The sequence below is a fragment of the Carassius gibelio genome, chromosome A24 (assembly GCF_023724105.1).
Source record: "Carassius gibelio isolate Cgi1373 ecotype wild population from Czech Republic chromosome A24, carGib1.2-hapl.c, whole genome shotgun sequence".
Taxonomy (NCBI): Eukaryota; Metazoa; Chordata; class Actinopteri; order Cypriniformes; family Cyprinidae; genus Carassius; species Carassius gibelio.
In genome coordinates this window covers 13359020-13376413 of record NC_068394.1, presented here as the reverse complement: position 1 = coordinate 13376413, position 17394 = coordinate 13359020, and the positions used below count along the sequence as shown (strand labels likewise).

General features: G+C 37.6%; 2 protein-coding genes across 8 annotated transcripts in view; both read right to left on the bottom strand.

Moving 5' to 3' along the window:
• LOC127946197 (transmembrane protein 108-like) overlaps positions 1 to 11605 on the bottom strand; it is a 52254-nt gene extending 40649 nt beyond the window's left edge. Inside the window, exons 1-3 of one of the 5 annotated variants that reach the window (XM_052542594.1) lie at positions 10348 to 11605; positions 9006 to 9207; positions 2391 to 2458 (exon numbers count right to left, since the gene is read on the bottom strand). In XM_052542594.1, the coding sequence (XP_052398554.1) occupies positions 2391 to 2458; positions 9006 to 9049 (112 nt within the window). In that variant the 5' untranslated portion in view covers positions 9050 to 9207; positions 10348 to 11605. Of the gene's footprint in view, positions 1 to 2390; positions 2459 to 8357; positions 8395 to 9005; positions 9208 to 10343 lie in introns of all 5 variants that reach the window. The other 4 variants (XM_052542595.1, XM_052542596.1, XM_052542597.1 and 1 more) reach the window with 4 other exon arrangements.
• Positions 11606 to 12092: 487 nt separating this feature from the next.
• The window catches only part of LOC127946193 (DNA topoisomerase 2-binding protein 1-A), a 29060-nt gene continuing 23758 nt past the window's right edge, over positions 12093 to 17394 (bottom strand). For all 3 annotated transcript variants that reach the window (XM_052542580.1, XM_052542582.1, XM_052542581.1), the window contains exons 21-28: positions 17122 to 17351; positions 16431 to 16570; positions 15689 to 15812; positions 13924 to 14087; positions 13720 to 13848; positions 13557 to 13646; positions 13259 to 13420; positions 12093 to 12665 (exon numbers count right to left, since the gene is read on the bottom strand). In XM_052542580.1, coding sequence (XP_052398540.1) covers positions 12528 to 12665; positions 13259 to 13420; positions 13557 to 13646; positions 13720 to 13848; positions 13924 to 14087; positions 15689 to 15812; positions 16431 to 16570; positions 17122 to 17351 — 1177 coding nt within the window. In that variant the 3' untranslated portion in view covers positions 12093 to 12527. The remainder of the gene's footprint in view (positions 12666 to 13258; positions 13421 to 13556; positions 13647 to 13719; positions 13849 to 13923; positions 14088 to 15688; positions 15813 to 16430; positions 16571 to 17121; positions 17352 to 17394) is intronic.

Sequence of the window (17394 nt, the reverse complement as noted above, 5' to 3'; positions counted from 1 at the left end):
AAGGGAAATGTAGCATAAACTCATATTTATAATTCATGTAACAGAAAGAAACTGAGGTATATCGAATAAGATCTTTGAACAGGGATCCTGAGGCTCAATGAAATCATTAGTTGCATACTTGTGTAAGATTGTGCAATGGTGAAAAACATAAGAGTGTCAGTCATGAATCAGTGTGAATCAGTGTGTTTTCCAACCAAAGCTTAATGCTGAGTTATCACTGTAAGTGACGAGTAGTTTAGCTAGGGCGGCCATATGCACCGTTCATACTGGACACGTCCCAGCCAGGATTTTAATAATGCCTAAAATATCCAGAGCCCCTTTCACACTGCCATTCCGGCAAATACACAGGTGAAGTGTTCCTGCAATTGTTCCCGGGCCGCTAGATTTCGCACTTTCACACTGCCAGTGATGACCCGGTATATGTGTGTGCTTTCACACACAACCCTTGAAGATCCCGTAAAGACACGTGACATCAGCGCGTGACGTGTAATGTACGAGTTGAAAACGCTAGGCACGTTATACTTTCACTGAAGCAAGCAAACGATCTTTACGTCAGCGCGGAAAGTGAGGAACTAACTGATCTCTGCTTCATTACAGTTTGCACATATGTTGTCGTCCCGAACGTTGATCTTCTTTCAAAACAGCCGGTAAAAGAGTCGCGCGATAACATGCATCATCACTTCGACATGGAATTAGATCTGCCTTTTGTTCACACAGCGCTCATCCCGGGTCGAACCCCGCAATGTTACTAGGTCCCCGACCCGGGTTCAATGCGGTAATCAATCCCGGGCCGTGGGTACTGATTCAAAATAGCTATGATTCAAACCACTAAAAATCCAGCATTCTTTAAATCTCATCATAAGTGCTTCACTGTATCCATGGTGATGCAGTTAGTACAGACAGATCTGCTCACACATGAACCTACAGTTTCTCATTGCCGGTGTGGAAGTGTTATTTATTATAGTCAGCAGCCCAGCATATGGAAATTCATTTTCTCACCTGACATTCCTCTCTCTATCTTATTCAATATTAATGTCATCTCACATTACCAGCCAGGTTTACCGTATCCAATAAAGAGAAAGCTTTCTTAGACTCATAAACCCATAATCATACAGCTGCATACTCACAAACAGAATGAACAAGAGAATGAGAAAGAGAGAACAAGAAAATCAGTACAAAAGAAAAATGAATAAGTAAAATATATCAAAACAGAACAGATTTTAGTGGGAAATAGATTAGTGCAGCCTAGCAGTTAAAGATTTGGGCTGCTTACTGAAAGGTCTTAGGTTAAAACCCATTCCGAGGGTTGATTCATGAACTATTACCATTTTGCCGTTGTGCAGGACACTTGCAGCATGAAATGGAAGTACCACTGTATTGTGGATGGCCAGAGTATCGCCATGTTCGTAAGGTGCTTTATGTTTAAATGTATAATGTTTAGCAATTTTTGTTGCCTGTTTTATCATCCAAAAGATGTAAACCCCTTTTAAATAAGTAAAAAATTAAATAATATAAAATAAAAACAGCAGAATGAGTAACACATCAAAGTTTAATATTGAGGAGTTTGTTCAAATCACTAACCCGCTGTATAAGCAATAGTGATGATAATGATGTCTTAGAAAGCACCACTAATAATAAGGATGGAAGAATAATAGTGGATGAGCGCATCAAAACAGAATTAGAATTTCACAAACCTCCACCCTTTTGGTCTCACACAAATAACATATAAGTTAGACATAACTCAAAAATTAAGCCCCCCAAAAGTGAATTTATTAGATCTTCTTTTTGCACTAGCTGAAAAAACACCAATACCCCGGCATAAAACAAGGCTTTTATCTCAGGCAAGCTCTCATTTACAGTCAGATATGGGATAAATCCGCTTGCAGTGTGATTTCACTTAAAGAGACTTGGGATGCAAATCCAAAGGTGTCAAAACTAAATCTCAAGACAAAAATAGCTGCACTGAGACAAAACCAATGATTTATTGAAGGTTGTTTATACCTCGCTTTTCCTAAAATGAGTGTGTCTGGATATGAGTTTAAGAGAAGGTTGTGTTGGAAGTGTTGAAATAAAATGTATATATTTGATGTAATGATATATTCATAATTAAGGTATGTATTAATTAATGTCACCAGGCCTGAGGTTGCAATTCTGAAAGCGGTATATAATAATGAAAGTGCACAGGCAGCACATAACAGCACTTTATGGTGTTCGGCAAAGACCAAAATATTTTGACCCTTGACCTTTCATATGCGGGTGTGTTGATCACTCTAAAGACTACCTAGGAAAGTGGGACAAAAGCCTTTTGTTGCATGAAAGAGAAATAAAAACAAAGACAGGAAGATGGCTTGAAAGGGGACCTGGGATGACCTGGGATTTGAGAAGTTTACCTGACACCAAAACAGCTTTTTGTAAACGGTTCTTTCTCTTACTCCTTCCTTTTCTTTTCCTTCCTAATCTGTTAAAAAAATAAACATTCAAGATAAAGATTTTCAAAACCATGTCCAACATAAATAAGTTTAACAATAGCTTGTGCAACACTAGATTGAACACTAGGGTCAGTCTAGTTTACTAACCATCACAGATGCATAATGTGCGCCAAAAAGGCTGAAATCACTTCCACTGGCTCCAAGTATGCTAGATGCACACGAATTTCCAATTTAACTGCCCTTAAATATGACGTAAAAACAAAACAGACACGGTTTGGATTGACATGTTTACGTACACGTTCTAGACCAGAATCAAATTTGATGCTGATAGTTAAATATCTGGCTCTATCCATATATTGACATAATACAACAATATTTACTTTAAGCCAGTTTTATGAAAACAGGCTTCTGAAAGCTTAAGCCCCACATTACAGAAGCTGAGCATTTCTGTACAAGCAAACCCCCAAAAGCTCGACAGGTGAGATTCATTGAATCAGGGGTACATCAGGCCTATTAGCTTTTCCGTCTTTGACATTAAACTCTACATCTAACAAGATGAAATGATCAAGAACATTTAAACAACTTTTGATTTTCTGAAAGTACTTAATGTGAGCGTCCTATTTAATGGTGTCTTAATAGGCTTAGGTTAGTGATCAAGTTAATGTTGATACTTGAAATAAAGTCTTAATACAAAGCTCTTAAGAGCATATTTGGATCTGTTTTAAGAATTTAACGAGGCCCAATTACTCCAAGCTACAATTTTCTTTCATAGAAATTAATACTTTTATTCAGCAAGGATGCGTTAAATTGATCAAAAGTCACAGTAAAAATATTCATAATGTGACAAAAGATTTGTATTTTAATTTTTTTGTCAAATTAATCTTGTTTTTAAATTCCTATTAACAAACAATCCTGAGCAAATGTCACTGTTCCCAGAAAATAATGAGCAGCTCAACTGTTTTCAACATTGATAAAATTAAATGTATTTAAAGCACCAAATTAGCATATTAGACTGATTTCTGAGATCTTGTGACAATGAAGACTGTAGTAACAGCTGCTGAAAATTCGGATTTTTAGTTAAATGTTAAAATACTTTAAAATAGAAATCCAATATTTTGAGATGTAACAATATTTTACAATATTACTGTTTTTACTGTTTTACACACACACTCACTGCAGAATACTGAGTGACCTTAACATGAGTATATCTGTAAAAAGTATCAAATATAATATAACTTCTGTTAACATTGTTCTTTTTTGTTTTCGTTGTTGAACGATGCGTACAAATGACGTCGACGGCTTACATCACTTCCTAGAACATACTGTCGGTGCGAATGCAACCCTAGAAATCGTACTGGGAAATAATTTGCGCAAAATCGTCTCTTTAGTACTGTACATTTAGTTCTGGAACTACAGTGGCGCGAAAGGCCCTAATAAAAACCCATTTCTTGCTGCACTGAAAAACAACAGTTGTTTCTGATTTCCTCAGAAATCTATAGTACATTTAATTTAATTTACAACAAATTATTGTTATTAGCATCGAAACACGCTGGCTATGACATCACTGAGCACAAACAAGACATGATTTCAGGGCATTTTAGTAACAGTTTCTAAAGTGGCATGTAAGCAAGGGGGCCGACCAGTTTATAATCAAGTCCATATATATTCCTGTAGGAAGTTGCCAGGTTTGGTCACTACTAAAGGTCTAATCTGTGCTAGATGCCCGTCAGAATCACATGACTGCTCTGGGTGGGCTACTAAGCAACAGGGGGTAAACTGGGGATGCCCTCCCACTTCCCAATCTCCCTCGGCCCTCTTTCCAGTCAAAGTAAATCCTATTAGCCTTGTTCATCTGGCCCATATAACAAAATGCTAAAGAATTCTGGATTCAAACTGGCTTGTTTCTCTCTGATCATCTGTATTTTTTGATTATTCTCTTTAAGATTTAAATATCAGTCCATTTTTCTGGCTTCATGTGCGGATATTAAGAGGCACCTGGCATGTGATTGTAATGGGTCTCATTAAGTGTAATGTTTAACTGAAGTCTGAGTGTTTCAGCACTTTGAAGGAGATGCTAAAGGAACATTTGTTGTATGATATATTACAGGAGAATCCGCAAAGGAGGTTTCATAAGCGATTTGAACTCTCCTTCAGAGCATAAAATCGTCTTTAGATGGATTTTAAAATCTTAAATTAGGTGAGGGAGCAAGAAAATTAAACCGAGCCAATCCCGGGGATCAAGACTTAAGAAAACCTTCAGGGTGGATTTTGTCAAGTAGGCTTAGCTGGACAAACCCCAAGATTGGAATATCATAGCCAGGTCTTTAAAAATGAATGTTGAAAAAACGCCAAAAAACAAGAGACTGTTCCTTATGACTATATTTATAAATTCATTTGAATTCGACATTGGAAATGATCATTTGGCATCTGCCTTTGTATGGTGGCTCTCAAAAAGGTATTTGGGCACTTTTGGGCAGCCAGGTCACACTTTAAAAAAAAAAAAATGAATTGTTGCAACAAAATAATATGTAATGATACAAAATATCAACCAAACCAAATGGCAAGTAGCATTTAGAGCTTATCAGAACCAACTTCACAGTCATTCTTTTCCAATAACCAACTGGTGTCCCACTGATTTTTAGCCGTACAGGTTAACTCACAATAAAGACTAACAGCAACGGACATGTTTGTTGGGTTTTGTTGTGAACTGGCTTTATGAAGTCAGATCCCCTCAAGTTTATATTGTGTCCCTCACATTTGGAACATCTGACAACTGGAAAGTGTCAATTTTAGCCTTAACCCAACACTTTATTCTAAGGTGATGTTGTTACAGTGTAATTAAACAAATAAGCACTGAGTAATATTAATGAATTACATGTACATTTTAAGTCAAAATACTTTTCGAAGCCACTTCAAGCATCATTGTACAGTATAGGGTACATTTCATACTGAACAGAACCTGCTCATTATAACATTATTAAATCCTTTTTTGAAGTGACTGTTCAGTCTGGAATAAGCAGTGCCAAATAAAGCTGAGGACTTCTGATCAGAGGCAAGCCAAGCAACTCACTCTGACAGCCTGAAGCCATCAACTGATAAAACCCTTGCTGTAAAGCCAAACAGAAGCTATATGACTGTGAAAATGGCCAATACAGAACATTATGTTGAGTTACCTTCCTAGTACATTTGGAAACATGAAAATGCCTAAGTGTGTGTCCTAAGGTGCAACCTATCAGGAAACGGCGTCTAAAGCGGAGTGGCGGCAGTTAAGGAATTCCAGGAATTCCCCCTACACACCCTTCACGCTCCATCAGTCCTCTCCTCCTTCCGCTCCCCCTTTTCCTCTTAACTTCCTCATCCATCCCTAGCTCACTCTCTAATCGCCGTAATGGCTGTATCCAGGGCTGTCCTGTCCCCCGCTGCCTGTTGTCGCTTTCAGCATTGCCCTGTGTGTAATTTAAGACACCTGCGATGTCAATACATTGAGAAATCCAAGCATGCAGGTGCTACTTTGTGCATGCTAAACAGTCTGTTCAATATTTCTGAGTATCAAACTCACCTGAGAGCTGCAAAGCAGTTCAAGAGAGTATCACAAATTAGGTTAAAGGAATAGAAGTTCTGACATAATTGATTCACCCTCGTGTTTTTACAAATTTTGATTTTCTTTCATACTTAAGCACTTGTAAAGCACCTGATTACAATTTTATTATGGTGTTATTCTGTTTTACATTTAAAGGTCAAATATTTTAAAAGTACTAAATTGCAACTTCACCGTTATGTGTAATTACAAATACATTAAAAAATATATGACATATGTTTAAGTAGAAATTACATAAAAGTTTATTTTAGTTTACCATAAATACTTGTCAATACATTCTGCAAGACAACTGAACAACACTTCAAAGACAATAAAATGAATTATGAAATGACATATAAAGATGTACTTACCGCCTACATAAGTAGGTCAAAATACACTCTAAACTTTTATTTAATTGTATTTAATCTAAATTTTATATTTTAATTTAATTGCATAATTAACATGTAATGAAGTGCCTAAAAACATTACAGTCAGTTTGCACTTAATATTTTCATTAATAGTTTATTTGTGTAATAAGTAGTCTTATTATATTATTATGAAGTATGCTATTTTGTTGTTTTGCAGAAGAAAATTATAACTAATTTTATATTTTATATTAACAGAACTACCCCTTTTAAAACTAAACTGAATGTTCCTCGAAATTGAGAGCTTTACTGTCTCCTTCTGTTTTCTCTTCCTGTTAATGTTCAGCTTGACTAACGGAAACCGAACTTCTCTTCTATGGGAAAAGCTCAGGCTGATAGAATCATCCCCGTCTTACAGGAAATGGGAGGAAATGTCCCATATCGGACAGTGACGGACATCTCAACTACCGGTTTATAAACTCACTTACTGAAGCTCAGAAATATCCACCCCTGTGCTGTTCTGGCTTCGAAGAAACACATTTCGGAAGCCACTAATGTATAGTGACATTCGTAGGAGTGCATGTCACACTACAGGAAAAGAACACTGCTTGTTTTTCTTCCATTGTGCCTTTGTCTCTGGTTTTTCCTGTCTACTGGGATCTATGAGCATGGAAGTGCTCGGTCCATTCACAACAATTACTGTACTTGAGATCTAGAGTATTTAGATGTGAGACACACAGCATACCACACTGCGTCATTCTCCTATGGGTCATATGGGATTGTAATTGAGACTGGGAATGGTTAAAAGAGGAAGAGAGAAAATAAAATGGAAACATTGTCCTTTGACCTTGAATGTTTACCAGATGTTGATCGTTTTTAATTGGTATGACATGTTTTCCTTTTTGATGTCACTCTATAAGTTTGCAGGAAAAAAGGTTGCAATGATGATAAGTATTCCATTGACACATGAGTGATGTTTGGTGTGGGCAGAGGTGACACCACAGGACAGTTGATACGCTGTTGTCCTGGTCTGGTTACCGTCACTCTGAAATGACCCCGATTCAAGAGGACAATGGAGGATCATCCATAATCACCCCCCAAAAACAAGAGATTAAAACGGCTTCTTTGGAAAACAAATGAAAAAAATACCCTTGTCTGCAACCAATGAGATCACATGTTAACTAACCATGTCTTTTTTCCCAGACACTTGGGTAATTTTTAAAGAATGCCATGTCTGGAGAAAAACGAACACAGATAAGGATGCTGCCCTGCAGCAAGTTAACCAATGGATGGTAAAAGGTGGCACCCTTTGCTCTCAATGAATCAAAGGTCCTCCTCCACTTTTCACAAGACACTCAATGCTTAGCAGCCCCATCCCAGGTGACCCTCTCTGAACTATTTGTCTGTTACATATGTCAGTGTCTCACCACTTGACCCCAGACCCTGCTCCCTCTCTCTCCCTCCCCATTGGACAAACCAGTGGGTAATTGTCCTGTAGAACAAAGCCTGTAGTTGGGGGTGCTCTATTAAGGACTTTGACTAACATTCCATTCACAATGCTCTCTGGCGACCAACTTTTATTGACCCCGCACTTCTAAACATTTACTGTTTTGCGGGTCCACCAACAGACACAAAAAAAGGAACATTAAGTGCTCACAAATGGAGCATCTTTATGGTAAAAAAAAAACCTTTCTAAAGGCCTCGAGCTTTAAGAGAGTTGTCTCATTATTTAGAACTGAATATCAATGAATGAGACCCAAGGTTAAGGAAACATTTACTCTGTTGTGCAGTCTATCTACAGGCGTTCCTGTAGAACATGGTCACTGCCGAGGTCATAGGTTTTGATTTGAAGGGAAAACACATACAGTAGGCCTATCAATAAGATTTATACACTAGCTTGAGTCCAAATAATTTAGGATTCAATTACATGGCTATAATGATCAAATTAACTTTAGTTAATATAAGTTATGTTCCTAAACCAGGTACCTGAGATTCCAGAACGGGCTTTTTGCATGCCACCAAACTGAAAAGAAGAAAGAAGAGGATTCTGAAATGAGGATGTCTGATGCTCTGTGAGATTTGGAATGGAAACTGAGCAATATAGTTTTTTTTTTGTTTTGTTTTTTAATGATCAAAATGGATGATAAGCAATGCAAAAATCAATCACTTCTTTCTGACATATTTAAATATTTGCTGACATATTACTTTATTCTGATATAGCATTAGACTACAACAATAAAACCTAAAATGCATTACGATTAAAGATAACCACAAACAAAAACAACAATAGGCTAATATTAATAATGATGCCTTTTTTATGTCTGTTTTCATTAATTTATCATTTGAGAATGAATAGTGCTTGGGAAAGCTTGAGTAATTTATGCAAACAATTAACAGCCAGTTAAGTTAACAACAGAAATGTGAAACCATTTACCAGTTTAACTCTAGTCTAGTAGAGGCTAACGTACTGTGCAAAAATGTAAACGGGTTGATCCATTTAATATCTCAATGTGTTAAACTAAAGAAAAATAGCCTATACAAAACCATGTTTTCCTCCAAATCACAGTCTATGTGCAGGTGCAGACAAGGAAAATGTTCCGGAGGAAGGCTGAGAAAAGCTCTGATGTATCTTACCTTATAATAATATGATGGGAAACGATCAAAGACGCCTGTAGCATAACATGGTGTTTGGATCTGTGTTATATCCTTAGATTTCTGACAATGAAACACACAGTCAATGATCTTTCACGCCTGGGAATACCGTTAAGCGTCCCCAACTCTCCTTCAGCGACACCTCACGATAAATAAACGCTGATACCCAAGTGTCTGTGTTTGACTGGAGAGAGAGAGAGAGAGAGAGAGAGAGAGAGAGAGAGAGAGAGAGAGAGAGAGAGAGAGAGAGAGAGAGAGAGAGAGAGATAATTTTGAAGGATGAGCCATTCAGTGTTAGTTTATGAGCGCGCCCTTACTCAGTGACAACGGTTGGGGGAACAATATTCTTGTACGGTTTATATTTAGAAAATAGGGGAATTTAGTTTTTTTATTTTATTTTTTTCCGCAGTCACAAAAAAATAAAATAAAATAAATAGGCTACTCTTGACGGTGTTGCCTTTCCAGCACAGCGCCACCAGTGTGATCCGATTCCTAAACGAATGACTCTTTTGAGTTGGTTAAGCAAATAAAAAAAGATACGAGACAAGTGTAGTACGATTCCCAAATGAATGAATCTTATGAATCGGAATTTTTAGTGTAGGCTAGGCTATTTAATTAAATAAATAAATAATCAGTGTAGTGGAATTCTGATAAATCGCAGCGAATGATTCCTATGATCAGGATATTTTACTGAATTAATGACATTTCCTCCTGTTATAATGTAGGCCTGCGGTCTTTAAGCAGTTTGTCTGACTTCATGTGACAATGTGTAGTTGTAGGCAACATATTTTGAGTTTCGTCTTCATATAAATTAACAAATTAATGAATTATGCTGCCACATGTTGTATAGTATTTTGAGTAATATACTGGTATGGCCTGTTTTCAAAGAATTGCATTAAAATGTTTATTTATTTATTTATTTTATTAGTGATGCCTTTTATGTTGAAATCTGAAATTATCTCATCACCTGAGACTACTGGGGGCAGTAAATAGCCTAAAATACGAACTCCTTATAATGAATCTCCTTATAACTAACTACTAAATAATTTTACATTGAACTGTTAGAGAACCACAATCGAGTCGCTAGGATTCACATCTCTATGACTCGGTAGATCGCATCAAGAAGACACTGAACAGTCCGACACAAGCATCACTCCAAGGAGTGTAATGCCAATTAAGGAAAGCCCAAAAGTCATTCAAAAATCACAAGATATTAGTCAAAGCTCAAAAAACGAGTACGGTAGCTACCAAATTAACGATGTCACCCTGCGCAAAGACAACACAAGCAGCGATAGCAGTAGATAACGCGTTCAGATGTACCTACACAGGGTCTAGTCCGAGACCTCTTCCTTCCATCTCATCACAGCCGCCGCGTCACCGGTCCGAGTGAGAGGCATCCCGCGCGGTAGACTGACACATCACGAGCGGAGCGGTCAGCTCAACCCTCCCCGCCTCCATCCAGCAAATCTCTCCACCTCCCCAAACACATAGATAGCCTGTTTAGATCACAGACTGCTCATCTGAAGACAACAGGCAGCAGGTGGAGGTTGAGTGATATCAGACAGCTCATAAACTGCGTGTCGGTAACCCTGGCTCTTTAAGACCGTTTCGTGGACCGCATACGGCCCCAGAATAATAATGAGCAGATATTACTGCATCAGCAAGCGAGCATTTGGGGGAACTGGGCTGAGAAGATTGTTCTGTCTCCATTGGTTTAACGTGAATTATCCTGTGATAGGATGGCAGCTTTGCCCCGAGGACCACACCAAAGCACAGATCGGGGAATAGAAATTGGAAAAGAATAGAAACGTGTTACAATAGAAACATATATGAAGCGCTGAGCGAGACTTGCAATAATTAAACTTAATTGATTAATTGAAACGAACAGATTCACAGAAATCACTCAGGAACAAAGGGACATTCTGTTTCTGTTCCATTTCTATACCAGTTGCTGTGGCTTAACCCCTTTTCATACATTACAGAAATATGTACTTTTTCCATGGCATTGGTCATAAACCTCACAACATGCTCCCTTTCCTCCTATTACCACAGCAACATGGCTTTACTGTCAGATTGGGGTCCTGGTGGGGTGGCTTATTCTCATTAGGTTGTACTCGTCCCAATAATCAGTCTTGTTGACAGGTAAGCAGCAAAGAGGCCTTATCTGCACCAGCAGTTACAGGGCTATAGAGCTTGGGTAAAAAAAGTAGTTAATTTACTGCATTTAATTACTCATTCAGGACTGAAGCAAAGGAACACAAAGGCAGAAACAGAGAGCAGTCACATCGAGGGTGATAGCAGATTTGTGTTCGGTAAGGGAAACATGCATTCAGAGCAGCCCCTATCCCTTCCCTATCACCTCCCTCACTCTGTGACAAATGGGGGATCTAACTTTGTAATCCGGAGGCTTTGAGACTGTGGTTTAACCCCCCAGTCCCAGCAGTTGGTTGGTGGCAGGCTTAGCCATGACCAGGGTAAATCATTTACATGCCCATGTAGGCCACCAGACTTCTCAAGCAAATCCACTTATCAAGGGATTCCATGCACACTTCCATGTAAAAATAAAATAAAATAAATGAACAGTAATCTGTTATTTAGAAGGGAAGGGGGGGGGGGGGGGGTTAGTTTAAGCATTACAAATAATATCCTTTAAAATTAGTAATTGTGTCAGAAGGATTGGCACTGCAAAAAAGTGTGGTTAAAAATCCTATAATCACATTAAAATGTTATAGTAACCCTAAAGTAGCACTGAAAGAGATCAATCATTTGATGTGTATTTGACCAAGTCATAACAATCTGCATTGGATCTATGACATACACTAGACAGCAGCAGCATCAAAAAAAAAAATCTGTGCACTTGTTGCCATTAGTAACGGAACGGTTGCTGTGGACACAGAAGATTTTGATGTCTTTTGGTAAGAGGAATTACATCAGAGGTCAAACAGGAACTGGAAGCAACACCTCGAGAAAAATTAATTACTCATTACATCAATCGGGATTTACCAAACTAAATTACAAACCACTTTTAAATTGATTCCATGAAGAACTCCATTTTATGAAGTATAATGATTAAAGATCATTTTCTCAATGTTTAATTTGTCTTCCTTTACATAATTGCAAAGCACCTGGTACTCATCCATCCATTTGTGATCGGTTTGAAAAAAAAAAAAAAAAAATGTGTCTGTGTAATTTAAGGATAAAATGACTATTTAAGTCTGTTCATCTTTCCATCATGTGAACAACCCTCCCTCTGTAGGGCAGAAAGTGGTAGTACATCTACTAGAAATGTCTAGCATAACACAAATGCAAGCTTGAGTACTTCTGGCTTTCATAGTTTCATAGTAGAACGCACCTTCACTTATTTCACTTCACTTTTCTTGGACCGTGGTTCCCATTTAGATTTTTTTTTTTATTGACAATACGTTTTTTTTTTTTTATCTACAATGTAACAATCGAATAAAATCACATAAATACATAATGCATTAGCATTTGAAATTTTACATTTCATCTCAAACGACTCTTCTTCAATGTGGACATGTTCCCAGAGGCTTTTCGTTTGCGTGAAGATGTATCTTGAACCTTTTCTAGTTCCTCAGCCGCTGCTCCTGGGAGATAGTAAGCGTCCATTGAAGGACAAGGCTCCTGAAAAAAATTAAGCAATTTAAATATCTATTAAATCATACTTGTTGCCTCAAAAACTAATTCAGATCGGAACAAAACAAGCCATTACTGTGACAGATTTGAGATTTCCATCATTACAGCTTCTGGTAGTTTAATGCCAGGTGTACGGCTTCACGATTAATCAACAGAAAACTGAAATCCCTTAAGACTTAGCCAATGAAAACACTGCATGTTTCCGAGTGTAGTGTGGCACTTTTCTTTTACAGAGCTGATTGCTCTGTGTTTGGATTGTTTGAAATGTACATTTGGGAAAGCAACAAATGCAAACCTTCTTCATAAACTTGTAATGAAAACCGCTTTCCAACAAAAGAGCATGTCAGGAAAAGAGAAGCCTGATGGCTACATGTTTGTAAATGAAGAAATGAAGACAGCTGAACTGACTGATGATTGTTTTATACTCATACTGATGTATAATTACACAATTTTGGCAGAATCCTGCAGCCTTACAAACAAGCACAGCAAACCAGGAGCTATAAGAAAAAAAAAAAAAAAATTCCCCAAAGTGTACTGCCCTAAACAGGAGTGTGATTTATATCGGAAACATCATCTCTCACCTGCATGAGGTAATCAGCAATGTACTCTGGTTTAAGACATTTGACTCCCTGAGCTGCAGCTCCACTGACATCCACTCTGACGTCACTCGGTTTCAACCGACTAAAATCCACAAAGAGGTGAGTGGTCTCTTTAAACCGCAAGGGAGAAGGGTCTGGCAACACCTATACAGGAGGAGAAAGGGTCAATACAGGAGAAACAACACAAAGGATGGAGGGAGAAACAGAAATACTGCTTCTTAAGTCACAGAAAACCCATGTTTTTTTTATGGAATCATTGTGGATTCAAAAGAAAACAGACCTTGGCTCCCCCGGACTCCAGCAGCCGTCTGAATCCAGCCTCTCTGGCCTGGTCAATATTCAGCATCACAGTCCAGCCACCAAACGCTCCCTGCACATCAACCGCATTAGGTGCTGCGCCATGCACTTGCATGCTCATCCAAGCACAACATATTTATGCGTACCTCCGTGTTTGAGCAACCTTGTAGTGTTTTCCTCCATCGCATGGCTGCCAGTGCCAGTCTCTTCTGCTGAGAGTTGATGGATGGCAGCGCGTCCAGGATAGAGCTGCTGCCCCACTCGTACTGCTCCTCCTAATAGACATACAGGACATGAACATCCTCATCTTTCTTCACTGAAAGACACCGATCACAAATGAAGACACACACCTGTATGAAGTGTCCTTCTGCACGGCAGGCCTCCAGATACGAGCGGTGAAGAATCCACTTGCCTGCTGCCATAGCGGCCAGGTACTTCTCATTCCTCAGAGGATAGCCAACAACAACATGAGTGCAGCTGGGGTCGAAACTCTGCTTCTCCAGCACAACACCACCTGCACATGAAACATCCAATTAGGTATGGAATACAACAACTGAATATAATACAGTAAAACAGTAATATTGTAGATTACCATTTAAATAGAACGTATTTTTTCTTTAATATATCTTAAAATGTAATTTATAATTTATAAGTCCAATCAGTCATGATGAGGAAAAAAACTTAAGTCGCACTGGACTATAAGTGGCATTTATTTAGAACTGAGAACCAAGAGAAAACATTACCATCTCCATCCGCAAGAGGGCGCTCTATGCTGCTTAGTGTAGACTACAGGAGCAATGAGCAGCATAGAGCGCCCTCTGGCGGCTGGAGACGGTAATGTTTTCTCTTGGTTCATTTCTCTAGGTTCATGTCAAATTAATTTTGATAAATAAGTCGCACCTGACTAAAAGTTGCAGGGCCAGCCAAATCATGAAAAAAGTGCGACTTATAGTCTGGAAAATACGGTAATTGTAATATGTGGATTTCATGCTCAAGAAAGATTTCTTCTCATTAATATCAATGTTGAATTTAGGGCTGTCACTAATGATTATTTTGGTAATCATGCAATCTGTGGATTATTCTGATGATTAATGGAGTAACCGGATGATTATAATACATTTTTTTAGATAATAAAAATAGATGTAAGCAAACAATAGCCTTTAAAATGACTTAAATACATATATCATAGCTATGAGGCATTCATAATTGGTATAAACTATCAAAAGCAATTATCATATGGATTTATTGAACAAAACTGAAAATACATAGACTTAAAGTACCTTATACAATATAACAAATATCTGCAGAGGCGCCAACGGCCTGGAGATTGTTTTTACACTTAACCGCACAAACTAATCCTTGATTAATATTGACTAAGCAACATTTAATTTAAATGTCCACTTAATCTTTAATATTTGCCCATTTCTTTACCATAGAATTGCTAAAGCCACTGTAATTTCTTAAACGGACATCAAAAAGTGAAAGAGTGAGGGTTTGAGCTTTTATTTTGAAATTGTGATGAACAGACAGCATGTTCAGGAAGATAATGATGTATTCTCCTTTGTTTTTTGTAGGTTTATAAATGATTTACCTTACAAATCTGATGAAATGGCACACATTACGTTCCTAGATGAACATTATAATAAACCCAAACTCAGCAATATACAGAGATGGAGATTAATTGTGCACTGTTGAATTATATTAAAAAAAACAGCCTCAGTTGAATCATTAGCAATGTATTAATTTCATTTCTATTTTTAGCACAAACCAATATTTTTTTAGGATTTTTATTTTTATTTTTTAGAAATAGATAATTTTTGATGAACCAAATTCAGAAATAACAATTTAAAATATAAATATTTTGTAACATTATAAATGTCTTTGCTGAAAGTGTTAAATAGTTCAAAAATGTCAGTAGAGTTATTACTAAACAAGCATTTTGTGAAAGCTCACATGAGTCTGACAGGAATCTGACAACAGATCTAATTTTAGAGAAGGTTTAATTAACTGATTAGTAGATTTAGAAAATTCAACATCCCTGAATTGAATTCAGTGCAGTTAGGTACACTGACGAACAGCATAAAAAGTAAAAGAAATGTTGCTTTGTGTACTAACCTAGCTCCTCTATGAGATGATTGTAGTCTATGCGTTCCTGTGGGTTTAATGAAGACAGCAGGAAACGTGGAGGATCCTTTACCACCTCCTCCTCATCCTCATCTTCAACCTGATTCTGAGAGATCTAGTAGATCAGATTTGAAAATCAATTATAAATGCTCTCCATGGACAGGAGTGCACAATGCTGTCATGCAAACAACCACATGTTCACATTTTTTCTTTTAATGCTCTTGTTTTCCACTTAATGAATGTGCATTGATGTTAAATAAGTTAATCATAACAAGAGTGTGGTTTCAAAGCAGTGAATCAATGCCACTCATCTCTATACGTTACCCCAAGTGACATTTTGCTTGGTGACTGAGCTTTGTAAAGTGGCACTCAAAGTTCAACTAATTTTAACACCTTATTTCATTAATGAATGAATTAGCATTTTTAAACATGTTAGTTCAGAATGTTTTAATGACCCACTCATAAAGGTAGCCACTTGCTGTCATCTACTGGCATAACAATGTAACTTGCACTGTCTGACAGCCTGTTTAAAACACATCGAGAGTCAAGTCGCAGGGCTGAGATTGTTGAAATATAAGCACTCTTGGAAAGCCTCTTGTCCAGTCAGATTTGAGAATCAGAACGAACGGTTACGTATATAATAAAACTCCACAAGCTTATTTATATAGCTGTATCACAGTACTGAGCCACTCAAAAACAGCCGTGTGTGTGTGTGTGTACAGTATGTGTGTACCTGTGTAAGGGAAGGGACTGCAGGTTTAGAGGTGTGGAAAGCAAGAGTAGGTGCTTCATGTGTTTCAGGGCTCTGAAGCGTGTCAATTGGAGGTGGGTTCACCTTTGGCTTCAGCTGTGCATCGATGACTTCAAAAGCAGCTGGAAAGTGTCAGAAATGCTGAATCAGAACATCTGTAATGCAATTTCACCCTTTTACACTAGAGTTCAAAAGTATGGGCTCAGTAAGATATAAATATATATTTATTTTTATTTTTTAATTAAGACCATTATTCAGAAAGGATGCATTTAGGCAGAAAACCAGTCTGATGATAAACCACAATAAAAAGCCCAGATGGTTATTATTATGATTTCATATTTAATTATCATTAGAACTGTATTTTTAATGTTTTAATGTTTATGAAAACAAAAAGTGCAGAGTGCTGCTAATTTTATTAGTTGGAAAATTCAGCTTTGCACTTACAGCTTTAAATTACATTTTAAACTGTAAAGTTTATATGTTTGTTAATTGCAATATTATTTCAACAATATTTATTTTTTTGACTGTATTTTGATCAAATTAAATGCAGCCTTGGTGAGCATCAGATACTTATTTAAAAAAAAAGTAAAAATGAAACCAAATCTAAACTTCTGATTAGAAGTGTATTTGTAAAAGTATAACAATTTAAAGAAATCAAATATTTTTCTCATACCCATTTCCACAAGTTCAGAGTCGGTCATGGAGACCCTGCCACTGGCTGTGTGGTCAGAGAGGGGCGGCGGGACGATGGCGAGGGTTTCAGAGTGCTGAGAGGGGCTACCAGGCCACTGCAGGTTATCAGCCAACTTAGCTCTCTCCTCTCGTGCTGTGGGGTCATCCCACACGATCTGCTCACTCTGGGACGGCTCTGTATTCAGGTCCACAGCCATTTGACGTGACATCCTGCCAAAACACAATCTTTAATCATGCAATCTTAAAAATGCAA